At 36.4% G+C, this 13719-nt stretch overlaps 1 protein-coding gene across 5 annotated transcripts in view; it reads right to left on the reverse strand.

Moving 5' to 3' along the window:
• SMCHD1 (structural maintenance of chromosomes flexible hinge domain containing 1) overlaps nucleotides 1-13719 on the reverse strand; it is a 129199-nt gene that overhangs the window by 47741 nt on the left and 67739 nt on the right. For all 5 annotated transcript variants that reach the window (XR_012325340.1, XR_012325342.1, XM_019920711.3 and 2 more), the window contains 6 exons: nucleotides 13225-13452; nucleotides 10222-10370; nucleotides 8770-8858; nucleotides 8015-8133; nucleotides 4809-4976; nucleotides 1542-1667 (listed from right to left, as the gene is read on the reverse strand). Coding sequence is in view for 3 of the 5 variants with exons in the window: in XM_019920711.3 (XP_019776270.1) it covers nucleotides 1542-1667; nucleotides 4809-4976; nucleotides 8015-8133; nucleotides 8770-8858; nucleotides 10222-10370; nucleotides 13225-13452 (879 nt within the window). In the remaining 2 variants the exon portion in view is untranslated. The remainder of the gene's footprint in view (nucleotides 1-1541; nucleotides 1668-4808; nucleotides 4977-8014; nucleotides 8134-8769; nucleotides 8859-10221; nucleotides 10371-13224; nucleotides 13453-13719) is intronic.

The raw sequence follows: 13719 nt of genomic DNA on the forward strand, positions 1-13719 counted from the left end.
AACTCTCTTGGAAGCAAACATTAAGAACAGAAGTAAATGTGAAGACTGTAGAAGCAGGAAAATCAGACTCTCTCCTAAATTCTAATACCAAATTTCTGTTTATCGGAACCTGAAGATTAGGTGATTCTGGTACATGCAGACAAAAAAAAAAAAAAACAAAAGCAATAGTTGGTGAGACAAAAGTGAGAAAGAGTAATTGAACTGCTAGAATAAAACCCTATATTTGTACCTGTCTCATTTACCCTCCAATCCATCTTCTCTCAACCTATCTCAAAGTCTTTCCTCCATCTGGGTCCTAAATCTTTGTCGCTAAGCCAGAGAAGTAAGTCTTCTATTTCAGGCTATATAGCAGCAATACTGTAGTCTTTTTTGACAGGCTAAGACCTCTGACCCTTTTCACTTTACTTTGAAAATAAGTTCATGCGGATCACAAGTCATTCTTGGCACTTTAATCTCCTGTATAGCTTTTATTTATTTATTTATTTTCGTTTATTGTCTTTTGGCCACGCACATGGCATGCAAGATTTTAGTTCACCAACAAGGGATTGAACCTGTGACCCCTGCAGTGGAAGCATGTAGTCCCAACCACTGGACTGCCAGGGAATTCTCTCCTGTATAGCTTTTAAGATAAACTTGTTGAGTCCTACAAAATCCCCACTGGGATTCTTAATGAACTAATAGATTAATTTCAAGTGAACTGTGTATTTATATAATACCAACTTTTTGCATCCACTAAAATTATAAAATTCATGGAGGGATATTCAAGCCTGGCTAAATATAACTCCAAGAACTCGCTTCTGTGTTGCCTGGCAACAACCTGGCTGGGACAAATGAATTCCCTTCAACCAACAGGAGAGACTTGTGAAAATATAACTTTGCAAGGGACTGGCAGCTTCTTCCCTTACCCCTTGCAGGAGGGCATAAACTTCGTGCCAGGCATCCAAAGTCCCCCCTACATCCTAGTTACCCCAATACTAATGTAAACACTTGGTACCTAATCTTGGACTCCCGGTATCCAAGCACTATGTCTGTGCCCAAACATTACGAGGCCATGTTCATGCTTGCCGAATTCCCTAGAACACAAGCCAGTATAGGTCTAACAGCTATGCCCAGGCCCTGGTAGCTCTCCAAAAGGTAGGTGGAGTACAGCTACTCGCATGACTCTTTTCCTTCACCCTTAGGGCTTGTAAGTTTCCCCAATAATACCTGTTTCATAACCCATACTGCAGGTCATTGTATCTGCCATCATTCACCTTTGTCAGCATTATCTATTCTTAATCTGAAATCCAAATATTATTAATATTGTGTAATAAACACTCAAGACATAACTGCAGAATGTTGCTCCTTGTTACACTGTTTGCAAGATATAAACTATACTTCCTCAAACTATTAAAAATTTTAGGTTAACTTAAACTAAGCAATAATGAAGATTATATAAGACTATTTTTTTTTAAAAAAAGAAATGTGACACCTAAAGACGTAATCCTGAGGATGAAAGCCAGAATTTTAAGTGAAAATGTTTAAGAATGTTTAAAACTTACCTTTAAATTGTTAGCTTTTATAAGGCTTATTTTAACCTGTGGCACAAGTGCTGGATTATCCCACTGATCACAAAGTTGAACAATGAGAGGATTCTGTAATTCTCTTCCGTTAATCACTGGAATGGACTAAAACAGATATAATAATTTTAAGAAGCACTAAAACATATATGCCAAACAATATGATTACTATTTAAGTGAAACAATCACTTAATGTATCTGTTTTATTCACAAATAGCTCCCTTCATCGATTAAAATAAACTTCTGAAAGTCAATTATGTTGTCACAAATGATCCTCTTCTTATAGAAATGATTGAAAATTTGATAAACGGGAAAATATCATTTGACATTACTGGCTTCTAGAGCCAGTCAAGAATTCTAAAAATTACATATTAGAAGGACTTCCTTGGAAACAGAAGCTTATCTTAGGTTCTCATCTTTAGCGCTGTCATCTACAGTTTAACTCCTCCATCAATTGTCAGCACTCTGCCAGTCTACACAAAGCAATAATGCACAGCTTTCCAGCTCTTGGTTAAACAGGACTAGTCACTGATAATCTACACTGTCTTGTTGGCTTAAGATGTTTCTTGCTTTTCCATTACTTCATGTAAGGCCTGTGTAGCTCTGAGAATTTGTGTGCCAACCTATTAATACTGGATATATCAAAGGAAAACACATTGTCAAGCAAGAAACCTGTGAAAGTCCAATCCTCTGTGTCAGATTTTAAAAGTTAAAAAAAAAAAAAGATAGGAAAGATATAACTAGCAAAAAATGAAAGCTGACTTATCATCTCTCTCCTACTAATAATGTTCCCTCCGCTTCCTCCACCCCTCACCTTACTTGAGGAAGTTGTTTACCAAATTACGTTAGGAGGTTGCTAAAAGTGGGAGAAAAATTAATAATGTGTTAGGGCTAGAACTTTTTTTTTTAAAGATACCCCTGAAGCTGGTTTAGTTTAAATGCTTGACTACCAAAAGATTTTCATGGATAGACTGTATTTTATCTGAAAAAGTTTATAAAAAGCTTGAATATATAAAAAGTGCTGATGTTTCCAAATGTAAACACTACAGGGTCTTTATTCCTAATTATGTAATCGTCTGTCCATCAAATAGTAACTACTTTTAAAGAATATCTTTCAGTAAATGACTTGTAGCAAAAGCTTTTAGTTGAACATTTTTCTGGGTAGTAGTGGGGAAAGCAAATATCCAAAATCAAATGTTCATGAATACAAATCTGTCCTTTGCCACTTTTTAATATTGTCGTGTAATGTAATATTTCAGAATTTGTTTCCTATTTATAAAGAATGATAATATATCATAATGTTGCTGAAGATTAAATGAGAGAATATATGTGTATATTTAATATATTTTTTCTATTTATCATGCTTAGGTGTTAAATCAGTTCCCCTTTTCTATTAAAGATCCTGTAGGGGCACGGTAGGTCAAAAATTAAATTAGGAAATTCTAGGAAAACCACATATTCAAATGACTACGTTTTCAAGCTTACCTACATATAATGTATCTCTTAACAGAATGAGAAATTTGTTTTAGGTTTTATTTTTAAAACTGTTGGATTTCAATGGTATCTGCAAATAAACCTTGTAATAAGTTTTTGAGTTAGCAAGCTGTCATTATTTTTTATATTCCCCTCCTACAAAATCATATAAAAACATGAACATGTAAAGATTTTTTCCACCTCAAATGTACACAATTATTCCATGATACAGTCAGTCAACAAATCCTTTACTGACATCATTAGGCACAAAGAATGTATTGATTTATGCAATATATGTGCTTCCAGATAAAAAATAAGTATGCTCACTTTTCAGTGAAATCCTTCAGTCAACACATTACAAAAAAAATTGTTTTTAAAGCACATTCATACACTAGTTTATCTGTTTTTTTAAACTCACAAATCAAAAAAGGGCAATCTCAAACTAGGGTGCAGATATGTAAGCTTTTCTTACATGATCAGTTCCTTTACAGGATAATTTCATTTACTACCACGGTCATGTGAGATCATTTCCCCTTAGAAAAAAATAAGCTTTCATACCAACAGATAAGGCCCTGCCACACCATAACTGAACACCAGAATGTGAACATTTTAAAATGAGAATTCTAAAAATTGACTGAAAACTGAAAGGTAACAGATTTGATAGACATTTGCAAAATTAGTATTGAAGTATTAGTGATTAGTATTTAATTCAAAAAGAGTCATGTCCCACAATGTTCATTCCAGCTCTATTTACAATAGCCAGGACCTGGAAGCAACCTAAGTGTCCATCGACAGATGAATGGATAAAGAAGATGTGGCACATATATACAATGGAATATTACTCAGCCATAAAAGGAAACGAAACTGAGTTAGTTGTAGTGAGGTGGATGGACCTAGAGTCTGTCATACAGAATGAAGTAAGTCAGAAAGAGAAAAACAAATACCGTATGCTAATACATACATATGCAGTCTAAAAAAAAAAAAAAGGTTCTGAAGAAGCTAGGGGCAGGACAGGAATAAAGAAGCAGACGTAGAGAGTGGACCTGAGGATGGGGAAGAGTAAGCTGGGATGAAGTGAGAGAGTGGCATGGACTTACACATATTACCAAATGTAAAACAGATAGCTAGTGGGAAGCAGCCACATAGCACAGGGAGATCAGCTCAGTGCTTTGTGACCACCTAAGGGGTGGGATAGGGAGGGTGGGAGGGAGACGGAAGAGGGAAGAGATACGGGGATGTATATATACATATAGCTGATTCACTTTGTTATAAAGCAGAAACTAACACACCATGGTAAAGCAATTATACTCCAATAAAGATGTTAAAAAAAAAGATTTAACTATTTGCATAGGAAGGCAAACTGAAGTTTTTATGGATATAATGAATGACTTGATACCTGGTATGCTTTTAAAAATTCCAGCAAAAACATTTTTTTAGTAAGTCAGTGAGAGAGAACAATGAAATAAAATTGGGCAAAAATCAGTAACTGTTGAAACTGGGCGTTCATTATACTTTACTTTTATGCATATTTTAAAATTTCTATTACAATAAAATACTTAGAATTTGAAGTATTACACTTTTTTAAACAAATGAGGGCACAGTGATGAATTAAATAATGAAGTATTAAAATTCATATTACTTTGTCCTTTTGTTATTGTTACTATTGCTACTGTTATTACTTCAACAACAAAATGTAACTATTCTGATCTACTGACATTTTGAAGCAGTAAGTCATGTGATATTAAATTCTGTCAATCAAGGCAGGAAGGTACTTACCTCCTTTAACTCTGGCCAGTCTACAAGGAGAAGTTTAGCTGGTGGCCCAGAAATTAGCTGCACTCGAATAAAGTCAGAAAACTCACGCCACGTAAAACAAAGATCCTTATTTCCAGGGGGACCTGGAATAAATTTGATGCCTCTCACACTTATACTTTGTGTATTTTCCTAATGAGGAAAAGCACATTGAAAAGAAACCGGGAGATAATGTTTAGTTTTCAGAAAAATGAAAGAAAATGTCGTCACCACCTATGTGCATACAGATGTGCTTCTGGTATAACAACAGCAAGTAACTTACACATATGCCAATACTGGAGTTCCTTGAATTTCATCTCCTTGAGAGGAGAAACTGAAATTCTTTTTTGTGAGGGAGAAATCTAAAAGGTTCAAGCTATGTCCTTTTTCCTGATATTTTCCTAATTTCCCTCTTATTTACACTTGCATTGTCTCCTTTTTGTTCCCCAAATAGCCATGCACGTGCTTGCCCAACACCCTTTGCACTCGCTCCTTCCCTGTGACTGCAACATTTTTTTTACCTACATGGCTTTTCTTCAGGTTTTTGCGCACAGAATACCTTAACCAGAGGGGTTTTCTGTGACTACCCTATATGATGGTGCCCTATTCCCACAGCCCACTTTAATTTTCTTCCTGTCACTCATTTCCTACCTGTTATATGCTCTCCCATTACAAGGTAATCTCCGAGAAGGCAGGGGCTTTGACTTGTCACAACCCCATCGCTGGTACTTAGAATGCCTAACATCTGTTAATGGGAATCAATGACACTAGCCTATAATCTTTGCCAAGTGACTGAAGTAGATAAACTGATTCCATACTGGCATGAGCACTGTAGTATTCACATTTTAATAGTGACCCTTAATGATTTCATCATCTTAAATTTCCATTAAGTACAAATATATTCCAGAAGATTTTAAAAATCAGAGTTAAAATGTCATGTTTTATGATCTGAAACAACTGTTCGTAGAACATTTTCTGTAAAAAGACATTGCAAAACGATAAAAATTAATCTCCCCCAAAAGCCCACTGAGTGCAGGGGAGTTTTTTCATTATTTGGAAAACAAATTAAGCATTCATTAGTACAACACATTGAAAAGTTCAAAATACGTGAAGTCTATAGAATCCCACATTTAATAGTGAAACACCAAATGCCCTTTTGAAGAGGTGATGTCTTAAGTAATCTTGAAAGTTATTCTGGTTTTACCTCATATCTTAAAAATAAAATTTGCATGCACATTAACAAATTGTAGATGAGTATAAATAGAATTAAACACAAAATTCTGAAAGGCACTCTCTAAGGTCTAATGTTGATATTATCAAGGGAATGTACTTCAGAAGAGCAGTACATTTTATGAAGATGTGGAAATGATTTTAAGAAACAATGGCAGGGCTTCCCTGGTAGCGCATTGGTTGAGAGTCCGCCTGCTGATGCAGGGGACACAGGTTCGTGCCCCGGTCCGGGAGGATCCCACATGCCGCGGAGCGGCTGGGCCCGTGAGCCATGGCTGCTAAGCCTCCGTGTCTGGAGCCTGTGCTCCGCAACGGGAGAGGCCACAGCAGTGAGAGGCCTACGTACCAAAAAAAAAAAAGAAATAATGGCATATTAAAATCAGTTTTTTAAAATTTTTTTTTATTTTTTTGCGGTACGCAAAAATAGTGCTTTTAAAAATAGTGCTTTTTAAAAACAACTTTGGTTTAAAAAAAAAGAAAACAGAGGCTCCCTTTTTTCTGTAGAAACTAGGGGTAGACTCCTATTGTTTTGAAAGTGAGTCAAGATAGTATACATCAGTTATAAAATGACAGCAGAAACAAAGAAAGTCAATTTGACTGGAGAATGAGCCATGGGAGGAGATAGGTGTGCTGCAGTGGAATACTATGGAGTACTTTAGGTCACCCTAAGGAGATGGAGTCTATAGTATAAAATGCTGATAGGTGGCATAAGATGGGAACTGAAAACTGACACTAGATTCGGTCAGGCGGCACAGGGCAGAAAAACAGTGACAGTGGCTTGCCTGGGAATGATGGTGAAGAATGTGAAAAGAGAGTAGACACAACTCTTCCAAGGAGCTGTACTGTAAAAAGGAGGAGAGAAGGAGGGCCGTACAAGGAAGCTGTGAGCGTTTTTTCATTATAGCCTGTCTATATGCTGATGGGAATCTAATTGACAGGGAAAACAAGATGTAGGAAGATAGGTTACAATTTAGGAATAATTAGTGAAAGAGGATGGGAGCCTGTGCATAAGGCGACAGGAAGCAGAGATAGTTCATGTATAACAGCAGTTATTATCTGACTTCATCTACACAGAGGGTGAAGCTAGACAAGAGAAGAACCTGAAAGTCAAAGATGAAACCTTATCTTTTACAGTAAACAAAACACCATTAAAAGTTCCTCAGCAGTGCTAAGATATAGTGAAAGTGGTGTTCTGAAAACTAGAAAATAATAGCCCAGCAGATTAGTGGAAACAGAAATTCTAGGCGGGAGGGGCAACAAGGAGGCTATTATGATCATTCTGTCGGGTAAAAGGTATAATGGAGGCTCCAAAAGGAAGAAGAGTTTTGAAAACCATTAAATGCCCTAAATGGATTCAACTTTACTTGGGCCTTAGAATTCCTTCTTTTTGACCTACTCGAGCCTGGTAGGTTCCTTGAAGGCTCAACTCCAACATCTTTTCTCAAAAACTGCCTTTAATCTCTCCAAGAAGAATACACTGTGTTTCCCTGCTTGTTTTAAACTGAAATAATTCCACCAGGGTTCTTATTTTTCAAGCTAATCTCAATTAACTGCACAGCTGCAAACTTTCACCACTAGTTTTCTCCCAGGCATTCTATTTAATGCAGGGACTGAGCACCAAGAAATTTTACTCAAATAGCTACATGAAAAACTATCTTCAAATACATATCAAAATATTTAAGGATGAAATGATATGATGTATGGAATTTGCTTCAAAGTGATGGATAAGGGGGAAGTGATGAATGTTGAAGCTGACTGATGGGATCATGGGAATTAATTATACTATTTATTCTATTTTTGCATATGTTCAAAATTTTTCATTATAAAACTTATTTTAATGCCTTTTATAATTTTTCACTGTAAACACTGAAATCAAGTCTCTCTTATTTTTGTTTTTCCCAAACATTTTGTTATATATAAACTGAATGGAATAAGCCAACTGTTATGGAAAACAGCCATACCTGAAAAGTAGTTTTCAAATGTGAGCTATCAAGTCCAATCCCAGCAATTCCCAAGGAAGATAGAGAACTTGGTGAAAATGCTTGAATCTGATTTCCATACTGATCTGTAACTATTATAACTATAAAAAGGGGAGGAAGTTTAATTTTAAAGTATCAATAAAATATACAAATATCTATAATAAACACTTATACACTTAATTAAAATTATACTTAGAAACTCATTCTAACTTTGTTCTTGTGTATTTTTTTGGTAAAAAGTAATTATAATCACTTCTTTTATAATCACTATAAAAATAATAAGAATATACATAAGTACACTTATATTATTTACATGTTTAACATGATGCTGATGTTAATCATATTTACATATTTAACATGATGCTGATGTTAATCAAGTTTTTTACCATGAACATTTGAAGGAAATAATTTAGTATTATGTAATATTCTAGATATAAGAAAAATACAGGATACATATGAACCCACTAATATATTTACTTTTCACTCTTAATATTAACTATTATCATTTCTAACAAAAGTCAACATTCTTTTCAACAAACTATTTTTGCCAAACTGATTTCACAGTTAGGTCAGCATAGGCAAAGACAGGGAAAATGCTTCAATCTTTCCAACAATGGAATTTAAACCATAAACCGTATATAAATCCCAAGTTTTCCTTTCAGATTATGTATGCCAAAACATGAACGTAAGGACATATTATAGAAGTGTTTTAAAGAAAGAAAGCAGGCCATACTAACCTATTTCTCCTTGAAGCTCTTGGCCCATCTGCACAGTTTTTCCTCCTTTTAATTCACATTTTAGATGTTTAGGTTCATCAGGAAGTGGTCTGCAATTGATTAACAAGTTAAAGGCCTTACTTGCACCATTAATTGTAGAAAAAAATTAGTTTAAATATGCTAAAGAGTAACAAATACAACACTCATTTTCTAAAACTTAAAGTAACACCCCTCTAAATACCTCCATTTATATAACGTAACTATTAACCCAAAAGGAAAGAGAGAAAAGATAGCTTGCAAAGAGAGTAGAGAATACTGAAAAAAAAAAAAAAATACACATGTGTTAGATCACAGTTAGCTATGCTGGATTAAAAGGAATTTATGCCATGAGAGCACTGAGAAAGAAAACAGATGGGTCTCTAAGAATGACTCATCAAGAGATCTGTCTCTGGCTGAAGAGTTGTACATCTTACGATTTTATCTCAAACGTGGAGCTATTCTAAGTGTTGGAATAGTATGGAAATGTGTAGAGGAATTAAAGTGAAAAAGGTTTGGCTTCCCTGGTGGTGCAGTGGTTGAGACTCCGCCTGCCGATGCAGGGGACACGGGTTTGTGCCCCGGTCCGGGAAGATCCCACATGCCGTGGAGCGGCTGGGCCCGTGAGCCATGGCCGCTGAGCCTGTGCGTCCGGAGCCTGTGCTCCACAATGGGAGAGGCCCCAGCAGAAAGGGGCCCACGTACCGCAAAAAAAAAAAAAAAAAAAAAGTGAAAAAGGTTATTAAAAAAGAGGCAGCCGAGGAACTGACAGGCCAGGGTGAAGGACAGGTTTTCAATATAGCTACTTAAATCTCCCCCTTTTCTATCAGGTGGACTCAGCTTTGAAAATCATCACTAACCAATGAAAGCATTCTTCCTTCTGAACAACACACTGACTGATCACACTGTATCTTTTGGACTTTTCATGTCTGTCATTCTCCATGAGTTTTCACTGTTGCTTGTCCTAGAAGGGCTTTCCTTTATCAAAAGTTCTAGTTCTGACAGATACTAAAGGGTCAATTAAGCAGAAGCTTGTAACGATATTAAGAATTAATCACTATCTTCAGTGAAGCTTTATTCCAAAGACAACCTATTTCCAAAAAATTGTGAAAATTTCTATATTAAAAAACAACGTTGGGGCTTCCCTGGTGGCGCAGTGGTTGAGAGTCTGCCTGCTGATACAGGGGACACGGGTTCGTGCCCCAGTCCGGGAAGGTCCTACATGCAGCGGAGTGGCTGGGCCCGTGAGCCATGGCCACTGAGCCTGCGCGTCCGGAGCTTGTGCTCCTCGATGGGAGAGGCCACAACAGTGAGAGGCCCACGTACCGCAAAAAAAAACAAAAAAAAACAACTTTGGCATGTGTGCTTTGGAGAAAAGCACTTTTGTCGCCATATGCTGAATTTTGAAATACCTCAAAATATAATATGCCCACAAACCTTACTGTAAATGAACTTTCCAAAGACACATGATCATCTTGGAACGAAACCTGGCAATAGCGCATATCTTTTACAGATGTTGGTACTTGTACATCAGGAAGCAGACCCTGTAGTAAGTGCTCTTTGTTAATCTCAGGAGTCCAGTTAACCTAGAAGAAAAATTATATATTTAATAATAATATAAAGCTTAATCTAATGCCTTCCAACTGCCACTTATCTTACCAAAGACTCTTAAAATTATAACCCATCCTCCCCACCTCTAAGGAAAAAGCCCCTGATGACCAGAAATGATGGTCGTTCATATATTACTATAATAAAAAAGTATCTTCCTCATTGTCTTTCCTGATAATGTTGCCACCATATCTTTCAATGCAATAAAATAAATATTCCTAAGTCATTTCTTTAGCTTTTGTCACAAGATTATCACTGTGGTCATTATAGTTTTAAAAAAATCATGTCAATCAAATCATGTGATCAATTCTGAGAATTAACAGTCACTCTGTTTTTTTGAAAAGAATCTTATTAATACAGGTTTTAAATGAGATCTAAGTGGACCTGATTCAGCAAGGTGAGAAAAAAAGTTAAATCCACTAATGTACTTAGCAGCCTGGTCACATCTTGATCTTAATCCACTCTGGAATGTTTTCAGCTCTAATTTTAACTTTATATCTCTTAAATTCCATATTTTGTTACCTGATCCATTTTTTAAGTTGATTACCCTACACTATCCTTTTAAACTTCCAATCCTTTCTATTTAAGAATTTTTACCTCAACTTTATGCTTTTAGCCTTCTATAGTTGTGATTCTTAAATCATTGATATTCTAATATTTTAATCCTAGTTTATGTTGTTCTTTCTTAGTTACCTTTTTTTTAAAAAAATAAATTTATTTGTTTATTTTTGGCTGCGTTGGGTCTTCATTGCTGCACGCGGGCTTTCTCTAGTTGCGGCTAGTGGGGGCTACTCTTCGTTGTGGTGCACAGGCTTCTCATTGTGGTGGCTTCTCTTGCTATGGAGCACGGGCACTAGGCGCGCGGGCTTCAGTAGTTGTCACTCGCGGGCTCTAGTGCGCAGGCTCAGCAGTTGTGGCACACAGGCTTAGCTGCTCCGCGGCATATGGGATCTTCTAGGACCAAGGCTCGAACCCATGTCCCCTGCATTGGCAGGTGGATTCTTAATGACTGCGCCACCAGGGGAGTCCTCTTAGTTACCTTTTTAAACCGTATTTTTATTCTTTTATCATACCTTTTTTTCCTTTTTTTTAAATAATGGAAGCAGCAAGCAGGAGTTACACAAAAAGGCTTTCTTCTCTCACCCTAGTTGTGCTCTCTTTTCAATGAATTCCTACATCGGTTTGGGTTGACTTTCCTCAATACTGGAGAATTCGCTAAAGACTACAAAACCACTTTAAGCATATACATTTAATAAAAGTATTTAATATCCTTTATTATCAATAAAGGTGCATGTTTTAAAATGTTTGGAACCCAAGAAATATATAACTACTAGAATTGAGGCAAAATGTGTCAAAAGCTGGCCATGAGCTTAGAGAATGGCAAAAAGAAGGTTATATACAGAAAAAGGCTCTGAAGTCAATGTTTCTCCTTACCCTTAACATGAAAGTAAACTGTGGAAACATTATGAGAAAGCAAGGAATCAGTTCAGAAGCTAGGTTGCTGGTACCACTTTTAAACTACTTGCCTTCAAATCTGCTGACAGAGATAAAAATGGCTTGCCTCCCTTCCAAGCAGGATAAGGATTATTTATCTCGAAATCCTCCCTTCCCTCATTATGGAGAGGAAAATAAACTGGCTGGAGCAAGGGTTATTCCAAGTAAGATTTAAAAAATAATGTCAGCTGAATCCTGGTAAACAATTCTTTTAAAATATCAGATCCTATATTTGGAGACTCAGGATGGCTACAGAATACAGCAGTGCAAAAGAGTGGAATTCCCTGGTGGTCCAGTGGTTAGGACTCCACACTTTCACTGCCGAGGGCCTAGGTTCGATCCCTGGTCGAGGAACTAAGATCCCACGAGACACACGGCATGGCCAAAAATAAATAAATAAATAAATAAAATAAATTAATTAAAAAAAAAACTCTAACCATTTTGATTTGGTTCTCTGTTAAGTGAGCTGTTAAAGTTTCAACATATAGATTTACCCTATCAAGGAACAAATGATACATTTAGATGGCAGGTCTATGAGGACCATCTGAAGCTACTGAGAACTGACAAAAGCATTGTCTAAGGATCACACTTTCAGAGATTGCTATACCAATTTCAAATGGGCAAATCAGGAGTCTGTAGTTAACAATACTGTTTTACCATTTTCCTTTAACAGACTTTTTATTTAGTGCCTTCAGAATAGCTACAAAAACACTGCTTTGGTTGGGGACTTCCCTGGTGGCACAGTAGTTAAGAATCTACCTGCCAATGCAGGTGACACAGGTTCGATCCCTGGTACAGGAAGATGCCACATGACACAGAGCAACTAAGCCCGTGCACCACAACTACTGAGCCTGCGCTCTAGAGCCTGCAAGCCATGACTACTGAAGCCTGTGCTCTGCAACAAAGACAAGCCACCACAATGAGAAGCCCGTGCACCGCAACAAAGAGTCCCTGCTCACCACAACCAGAGAAAGCCTGTGTGCAGCAGCGAAGACCCAACACGGCCATAAATAAATAAAATTTACAAAACAGACAAACACTGCTTTGGTCAAGTGGTGATCTTGATTCTGAGTATAGAAATACAGTTCATCAGGACTGGAATTTTGTTTAGGTGTCAAAATCATTTTTCTAAGCATGAATTTGTCACACATGAATCATTCAACATTTCAATCTAGTGCATGAAAAAGTATCTTATTTAGCCCGGGATTTTATATAACAGTACTATTTTTCTTTGATAAGCTTCTTCTTAGAGGATAGCCTATAAAACTTGTACAGAGTCTTCCAAGCAAGAAAATGAACAGAATTCTTGCAAATAAACAATCTGTTTGAGATACTTACTTTAATTTTCTCTGCTAAAGCTGATGTTATATGGATTTCTCTTTCTCCTTCATCATACATTTGAAAAATAAGGTTATGCATAGTATCTCCTGCTATCCAATTAACCTCATCCTGATGTTTGATCTGGATTGCCTTTTGTCCTTCTACACTGAATATCTGTAATCTTGCAACATGGCTACTGGGAAGCAACTTAATAGTCTTCTCCACAGGTGCCACATCTTTACAACTCTAGGAAGAGAGGAAAACACAAATATATACTGAATGACATCTGTAATGAAAACACAGTTTTTGGCTTTAATGGTGAATCTTCCATATTGCTTAAGAATTTATTTCCAATATTATGGGAGATCATCTTATATACTGTTAACATTCATAGATTTTCTCATTAAGAGGATACTACAGTATTAATAATTCCATATTTTATACCATGAAGTTATAAATAATGACAGGGGCCACATTCTTAAAACCAAAAACTAGCATATCTGGACTTAAAAG

The sequence above is a fragment of the Tursiops truncatus genome, chromosome 13 (assembly GCF_011762595.2).
Source record: "Tursiops truncatus isolate mTurTru1 chromosome 13, mTurTru1.mat.Y, whole genome shotgun sequence".
Taxonomy (NCBI): domain Eukaryota; kingdom Metazoa; phylum Chordata; class Mammalia; order Artiodactyla; family Delphinidae; genus Tursiops; species Tursiops truncatus.